We start from the raw sequence: 8,532 nt of genomic DNA, 5'->3' as shown, positions 1-8,532 counted from the left end.
GGGGGGCGGGGGGGGAATAAAATATAGTTTCCTTTTTCAGTATCAGCCTCAGAGTTCAGGCTTGCTCTTTGCACGTGTCTGAGAAAGCTTCACTTCCATCGTTTTCCTCCGTCTCATGTGCTACTTGTCTCCAGCAACGGGCCCCCCACATTATAAAGAGCTCTCAAGCCCGAGTCGCTCTGGTCAATTCATAGCCACAGGGCGGCTGTGGAGCAGATAAGCCTCTTCTGCTCCAAATGTCTGCTTTCCAATGTTTTGAAACAAAAAGTTAGTAGATAAACATCTGTCAGTGAAAGTAATCATTTAGGCTTCTTCCAAGAGAAAGGAGAGCAATGGGATGAAGTTAAATACTCAGCAGTTTTGCCAAGGAACACATTTAACCAAAAAAAAAAAAAAGAAAGGAACAGGAGGACAACCCGTTCCTCCGAAGAGCTCCAGATTCACTAAGAGGCTCCTTCGCTCAAGGGCGAGCGAGCCCCCCGGGCCCCTTCCCTTCCCTGCTGGGCTAAGGCTGTCTCTCTTCTTTGCTTGTCTCTTTTCAGCGTCCTTCAGCAAAATCTCGTGAGGGGAGTGAAGAGGAAAAACAGTTCAGGAATATTTTCCGACAGATTGCGGGGGATGTGAGTATGCAACTGATCCCTGCCTCTGCCGTCGAAGCAGCCTAGCCACAAGAGCACCTAAGTCAACTGCGTCACAGATTCAAAACACTGAATTTTAAAATTTCCTTTGAACTTCCTTCCATCAAATTTCCTTTGAGATCTGAAGCTAAGCAAAATCAAATCAAAATCCAATTAAGTATACAGCTATCCTCATATGTACATATAAGCTGTTCCCACTGCATACAAGGGAGCCTTATTTAAATTCAGGCTTTTACTTCTATCACTACTACAAGATGCTATTTTGCATACTGTGTATAAACAGGTTAGAAATACAATGCCCTCCAGTATATGCTTAACGAGGGAAGTTAAAAGTAAAAACAGATCAAAGAACTGCATAAATCAAGAGGCTGCAAATGGTTTATAGCGATTTTTGGCTTATACAGTGGCTTGGAATTACTAGTCGTTCTTCTAGTTGTAGTTTAATAAGCACTATACAGTAACTTTACACCTACCTTGTACTGCAGCCTCAAGAAAGATTTGGACTAATGTTTATATGAACTAGAATGCTCTCTAGTTTGAAGCATGTATATGTCATACTGAGAAGTGGCCAAAGACTTCATACTTCTAGCATATCCATCCATAAAATGATCTGCTTAATAGGAATGTTGTAATTAATGATATTCTCACCACATTTCCCACCAGGACATGGAGATCAATGCTGAAGAACTCAGGAATGTTCTCAATAACGTCGTAAAAAAACGTGAGTTTGAGCATGTTTTTCAGTAAACCTGGACAAAGAAATCTGTGATATAACGTAACCCTCCACCCCTGAATTGCACTCTAAAAATTAGTTATGGTTTCAGGCTCACGAAGTTCCTAGTTACACTTCCATGGACTTTGCATTTGAGACTTTATCAAGCTGAACTTTTCATAGAGATGCTCTCTACGAGTGATCAAGTACTGATAACACAAAAATGAACAGATGTTCACTGGAAGCACCAGACAGGATAATATAGCATTTCTAGCAGTCTGCAAATGACCTTTAAAAAAAAAAAAAATTCTAATGGAGAGGCAGACCTTTCTCCCTGTTCAGCAAACTTTAGCCTACAGACCCTGGGCTTGCTTAGTTACCTGGAAGTCAGTTTAGAGTTTTCCAGAGGTTTTTATTGCATATAACAGGTCAAGAAAAGTGATCTCTAATTCACAAGCAATAACATTACTTAGAGTCTTTTCAGATTTCTCTAACACTCATTTCTTACTGGATGAAAGAAGTAGGTTTGGCTTCTACTTTGAGTAGAGTTACACCTAAGAGGAAGAAGCACTTGCTGACATCTGTTTTCACCTGGGATCATTTATTTCAGATAAGGACCTAAAGACAGAAGGATTTGAACTGGAATCCTGCCGCAGCATGATTGCTTTAATGGATGTATCCTTTTCTGGTGAAAGAGGAGTGCTTGATACCACACGAGTCCACTTGGGTTGTATTTCCCACCACTACACACACACACACACAACTTAGTAAGCCAGGGAAGCAGAACAGTACATATAGTCCGTAGTCAGAGAACACAGCATTCCTGGTTTGGCACATCTTAACCCCAGTCATCTCAACATTAGCGTAGTTGGCAGATTAAAATATCCCAAAAGAGAAAACTACAGAATAAATAGGTCAGTATGATGCCCTTCCTTAGGCATCAGCAACTGGCCAGCTCACGTACTAAAGCATGATTTTTTAAAATTTTTTTTTTAAAACCAATTCAACATAACTACAGTTCTTGCCAACCAACTTACTATATTACTCCTTATCTTTAAGTTTATAATGTATTATACATTCCACTGTATGCTTAGCATGCAACACATACAGGAATTGTCTCAGATCAAGTACAATAAAACACACTACAAGATGCATATGGAGTTACTTCTGATACAACATCACTCAGTTTTCCTATTTGACATAACACATGATTTTGAGAGAACATAAGCGCATTCAAATATAACCAGAACAAAATTTTAACTACAACCCAGAACCATAATGGTTGGAGCCTAAACACGTTTTTGTAAATGGCTTTAGTCAACATTTTGCTTAGTTCTCAATTCATTTTAAGCAAGGCAGAAAGAGCTTCACTCTAGAATAAAGCTCAGTTGTCTTAAAAACGTTGGGTAAGCTTCACATCTGGAGGTATTTGGAAAGAGTCCTCTAAAACATCCTGCTCCTGTACTTTATCATAGCTCCAGCAGCAAGCCTCTCTCCTGTACCAGATGTTTGCTTCTACACAAAGTACAAATAGTACTTCACGCTCCTGAAACAAAATACTATGCACTATAACCAAAATGTTCACAAATATTTTACTGTGCAGCTCAGCCAGCCCTTAATGCTGAGGAGATCCTGAACTCAGTTTCACATTCATCCCTTCACCAGTAGCTGCAGACTTAATTAATTTGCTCTTAAAAATATTGTGGTTTTTTTACCTGAATGCTTGCACCACAGACAGACGGCTCAGGGAAGATAAACTTTGATGAATTTCGACATCTCTGGGACAAGATTAAAAGCTGGCAGGTATTTCTGGTATCCACAGCGCTGTTCTTCACAGTTTCTCCAGCACAAAAGCTTGTGTAGGAAAACCAGACCACTCTACATACACTACAACAAAAAGAAAAGCTAAAAAAATTGCAAATTAGCTTCTAAAAAGAAAAGTAATGTCTCTCCTCATCCCACTCACAGCCTAAGCAAACAGCCTGAATCTCTGAAGCTCCAGCACTCATGTAAGAACTTCCCCCATGAGAATAGCACGGAGGTATACTAATTGGAGGAGGAGGAGGGTGATGGGAACTAGAATCAGGCCTTGCAAATAGCTTAATTAGGACAATCAAGAGAGAGGATTAACAGCATAAATTCAAGTCAAACAAGGAGAGTCTCTAGGGAGGATCTTTTTGCTTCTCACAGCACGGATCTAAATTATTTTACTTTATGACTGAGAGAAGCCCTGTGCGTTAACAACCCAGACTGCCCAGGAGCAGCGATACAAGGCAAATGGCAAAGCCTCCGAGGGCCTGAGGCACACATCCCATACCCACTCAGTGGGTACATTCAACAGAATTACAAGCTTTTATTCCTGTTGTGTATTTATTTTTTTCTTTTTCCAGAAAATTTTCAAGCGTTATGACACGGATCATTCGGGAACCATTAACAGCTACGAGATGCGCAATGCAGTTAATGATGCAGGTACTTCTCCTAGTGCTCAATGCCCAAAGAAACCTTTCTTTGGTTGATCTATCACAGGGTGAAATCAGGAACACAGTGCAGCCTTTTAAAAAAAGACCCGCAGGTACTTCTCCTAGTGCTCAATGCCCAAAGAAACCTTTCTTTGGTTGATCTATCACAGGGTGAAATCAGGAACACAGTGAAGCCTTTTAAAAAAAGACTGTACAGAAATTCAAAAATCCTTTTTTCCCCAACAGAGCTTCTCAAATATCCAAACGGCAAGTCTCGTATATCTTGCCAACAAGATCTCTTCAGCTCTTTAAACTTTTGAATGAATGATGCTCTGCTGTCTTAACAATCTCCCACTCGGCGTCCTGCTGTTCAGGGGGTCCAGTAAGCCCTGAAGATACTTGTTTTCATTTAAGCTGTGGATTCTTTATGTTTGTCTAAGTAACAAGCAAGAACAGTAGAAAACCTTCAACCCAAGTGTACGGGCACTGAAACCGAGGCAGAGCAGGTCAATGTCCAAGTTTGCATCAGAGGCAAGGGCATGGACACTTCTTGAGTCCTGCTCATGTTTCCTAGTGGCGCTAAGCCACTGCGGGCTCTAGTGGCAGTAGAGAAGAAAGACCTTTGCAAAAGTTGCAATTAATGGCATTTGTCCTGCAAAGAGGGGCTTTTGACTTTTCTTGCTTCTTCTCTCACGCACATTGGTGTGCTGCTTTCCCTGGACAGCAGGCCTCCCCCAGCAAATGTCCTTACCAGCTGCTGTTTCTCTAAGGGAGCAAGATGGCATCTTTGATCAGAAAATCTGTAGCATCACTATAAACCTAAATGTGATCATTTCAGTGACACTTCATCTTCAGTAGTATTTTGGCACATCCGTTACCAGTTCATCAAGGAACAGAAACAGATGGCTACCTGGTACTTTACAAAACATCAGTGATTCGATCCTTTGCTAAGGACAAAACTACACCTGGATTTGGCCTCCTGCTACAGTAGAAATACGGGTCATTTTTATTTTCCAGGTTTCCATTCTCACCAGGAAAGTTGTCAGTGTAAAAAAAAAAAAAATATCATTTAAACACCTCCCGCCCTGACTTTAGAACTAAGAACACATTTTGCAATAAAAATTTCTCAGTCTTGCAGCACGTAGGCTGGGCACGACCTTGCATTTAGCCAACAACCTGCAGTACCCAAATCACGACAGACCCTTTATCGGCGCCAGCCAGTGCCACAGTTCGGTAACGCCACGCCGAGGAGTTACCTCCTCGTCTATTTTTTGACCGTTGTGTAATTGTTTTCATAGCAACTTCCTCCTATGTTTCTGTCGCCCAGTTTTTGTTGTTTTGCTCTTAGCAGGCTCAGCTAAGCTGCAAACTCTTTGGTGGAGGCCCCTCCTCTTCGTATTTACAGCGTGAGGTAACTCACGTGCTATTGGCCCTCCCAAATCCTAATTTCAAAATGCCAGTTCTGTTTTAAGAAAGCAGCTGGACACAGGGAAGCTCCTTATAGCTTTACTTCATTTCATTTAGCGGCTGCAGCAGCACCCTCCAGCCTGGGCCTTGGCCGGGCCCGGGAAGCCCCTGTGGCCAAACCTCTCCCGGAGGCCTGACGGGCACCAGCTTCCCCCCAGCCACGGCCCAGCTGTGCCCCATTTCTGGTCCTCTGCAGGGTTTCGGCTGAACAACCAGCTCTACGACATCATCACCATGCGCTACGCCGACAAGAACATGAACATCGACTTTGACAGCTTCATCTGCTGCTTCGTGCGCCTGGACGCCATGTTCAGTGAGTGGCTGCCCCGGTTTTACTGCGCTGCCTCCCCTCCTCGCCCCCAAAACGCGCTGTTGTACTCAAAGCACTACTGCCTACATACAGTTTTAATAATTTACGTGCTTCGGAAATCTAAAGTATGACAGCTGTCCCACACAAACACGAAAGAAAATAAGCCATTGCATTTCTCTTTGTATTAGCTAAGGAAAAACATAGCTGAAACCCTTGCTGACCATGTAAGTAAATAACCGCACAAGTTTGCACAACACAGCAGGAGCACAATTTGGTTTGCTATCTGGGATCATCTTTTCACACACAGTAATTTAATCTACTCTATATACTTCTGTTTCGTTGCTGTAGGGGCATTCCACGCCTTTGATAAAGATGGAGACGGCATCATCAAGCTCAATGTCCTGGAGGTAAACTGGTTTATGCCAGTATTTCTAACACAAAGTCACAATACTAAATTTGATTTGTATTATTCATTGCACACGTTCTCAAGGGAGCCTATGAGAGTTGGTCTGAAATTGTCATCCAAGCGGGAAGAGTCCACAAAAACTCCTAAAAATTTTGCTACCTATTTTACACAGAAAACACCTGTATCTATGATCTGCCAGCAACAGCTGCTCTGTAAGACTCCAGTTGGTGCTGAAGGGCACAGCCGCGGACTCTTCATATCACCTTTAAAGTGCTTTAAAAAAACTTTGAGGGTTTTTTTTAATGAGGCAATTTAAATCAAACATACTTTAGTTTAAAGGCATTAACCGATAGCGGAGTTTAACATAGTCCTTTACCTTTTTTTAAATCTTATTAAGACGACTTAGAAAGTTTCAACTTCAAAGCATGTCTTCTGCTATGGAGACCACAAAAAACCCCCTTCACCTTTTGCAAGGGAAGGAGGAATAGGAGCAAGAAGCCTAAGACAAAGTTCCCCACTGCAAGTACGCTTCATACTAAGTATCAGCAAGCAGCTGCCTTCCAGCTGCAGAGACAGTGATGTCTCAATACAATTTGTTGGAGGATGTCAACAAGTTTAACTCATCCTTTAATTGTAACTCTTCTTTCAGTGGCTGCAGCTCACAATGTACGCCTAACACTGGAGCCAGTGCCCACCTTCATCAAGAAAACACTCAAGACTTCTGTTTTGAGTAACTAGCTCCATTCATCCCCAAGTGCAAACAAGAGCAGTTCCTAATTACGTGCTTCACTCACCAAGATAAAGAGTGCATGGGAAGAATCCCCTGGAAAAAGAGGCAACCATACTCCAGTAGGCAGATCAGTGCGCATATTCTGTAACTACTTTTATAACTTCCTGACATTTTCCTTTGGGCAACAAGGATTAATTTATTGATGACTGAATTAAGCTTTATCTGCATGGTAAAGACATGGACCATGCATTGTTATTCTGCTTGCACTGACAACTGGAAACGTCTTCCCTCAAGTCAGGCAAAACTGGGACTGTATTTGAACTGTGAAAGTCAGAGGTGTTTACTACCACCTTGTAATTAGTCATTAACTCTTTGTCCTGCTTTTCATACTATCATTTCAGCCTCTTCACAAGGTGGACTGAATACTTCATATGAGATTGTGCTAGATTACATTAATATTATGCACCCCAACCGCTTACGTTGTTACAGATGTGGCTGCGCAGGTTGGTTCTGTGCTATGCTAGAAACGTGGGTGTAAGGTACAACAGACTGCACATCTTGGTCTAGTGCCCCAGCAAAAGTATCAGAACTGAGCAATTTGCTCTCATTTTTAGTACCCCCATAGTATCTTAATTACACATTGGACATTTTAAATGTTTTTTATTGTAACTGCATTCTCTGTAACATTGAGAAAGTTGTTTGCCATTCAAGACAGAAAACCTCTTATATATACAAATATATGTATCTACAGACCCACTTCCCTCCCCACGCCCAGGGTCCTATTTCCTGACAGTATTGTGTATTTCTTTATTGTAAGAGGTGACTTGTAGCAGAATCAGACACTGTTGACATAACCACTTTGGGAAGATAATTAGAATGTGTAAGTACAATTAGTTTAATTGAACCAAAAATAAAATCAACTGGATTTTGGCCTAATCTTTAGAGTTGCTTTTTGGTTTTATTTTGAAAGAACAGGGGAGGATGAAATATTGAGCACTCTTCCATCATTCCCCTGAACATACAGCAGCTTTTGGAGTTTTATGGCAAGCATGAAATCAGCTTAATATCTCAAACACTTGCCAGTTTGCTCCTTGAATGCATTAAAAATAAAAAAGCACTTGAGCTTGAGAGCTCCATTGCTACCAGCTTTAAGGATGATAGGCTTTCAGAACTGGTGAATCGTTGATCAATATAAAAATGGAAGGAAAAACAAAATGTGCAGGAAGAGGTGTGAAGAGACCAGACTATGTCAGAAGAACCTTCTACTTAGTTCTCTACTGGTGAAAAGTAACAAAGCAATCCACTATTGCAAAGCAAAACTGTAAAAATAAATCGTAGCATCCACTCAAAGTTATTCTGGTAAGTAGCACGTTTAACTGAAAAGTCACTAAGAAACAGAAAACCTTTTGACTATAAAGTTCTTGATGTTGTCCTGCACTGTAACTTACTCTGAAAGAGCAAGAAAATCCTATAGTTTATCTAAAGAAGAGTTACTCTCCTTTAAATTCAACTGTTGTTTTAACCCAAAGCAAGTTTTTAAGATGACTGGAACAGCAGGAGCCCTGGGCTCCAGCCATGTGTTCTCTCCACTAAGCTATTATTTTCCATACAAAAATATGCTCTTGGTTAAGGTGTTCAGAGAAAAACAAAATCTATCAGTCAAAAGATCAAAATCAGGATTTTGGATTGGCAACTCAAAACTGGTCCTTAAAGTCCTGTAGCTCTAAAGAACTTCCCTTTGCAACGGGCCACGAAGCAAGGGAGTCAGTACCTCATCTTGGCGGCACCAGTGGGGTGGACAGTTTCCGTT

At 41.4% G+C, this 8,532-nt stretch overlaps 1 protein-coding gene across 1 annotated transcript; it reads left to right on the top strand.

The window, feature by feature from the left end:
- Nucleotides 1–569: 569 nt before the first annotated feature.
- Nucleotides 570–6,946, top strand: CAPN3 (calpain 3, (p94)). Its single transcript, XM_009578239.1, has 8 exons — nt 570–620; nt 1,302–1,359; nt 1,961–2,025; nt 3,085–3,153; nt 3,741–3,819; nt 5,473–5,589; nt 5,935–5,993; nt 6,642–6,946. Exons 2-8 carry the CDS (start codon nt 1,305–1,307, stop codon nt 6,666–6,668), a joined length of 471 nt encoding a protein of 156 aa, XP_009576534.1. The 5' UTR covers nt 570–620; nt 1,302–1,304; the 3' UTR covers nt 6,669–6,946.
- Nucleotides 6,947–8,532: the final 1,586 nt, after the last annotated feature.

This window comes from Fulmarus glacialis, unplaced genomic scaffold (assembly GCF_000690835.1).
Source record: "Fulmarus glacialis isolate BGI_N327 unplaced genomic scaffold, ASM69083v1 scaffold9015, whole genome shotgun sequence".
Taxonomy (NCBI): Eukaryota; Metazoa; Chordata; class Aves; order Procellariiformes; family Procellariidae; genus Fulmarus; species Fulmarus glacialis.
This window is presented reverse-complemented; position numbering and strand designations above follow the sequence as displayed.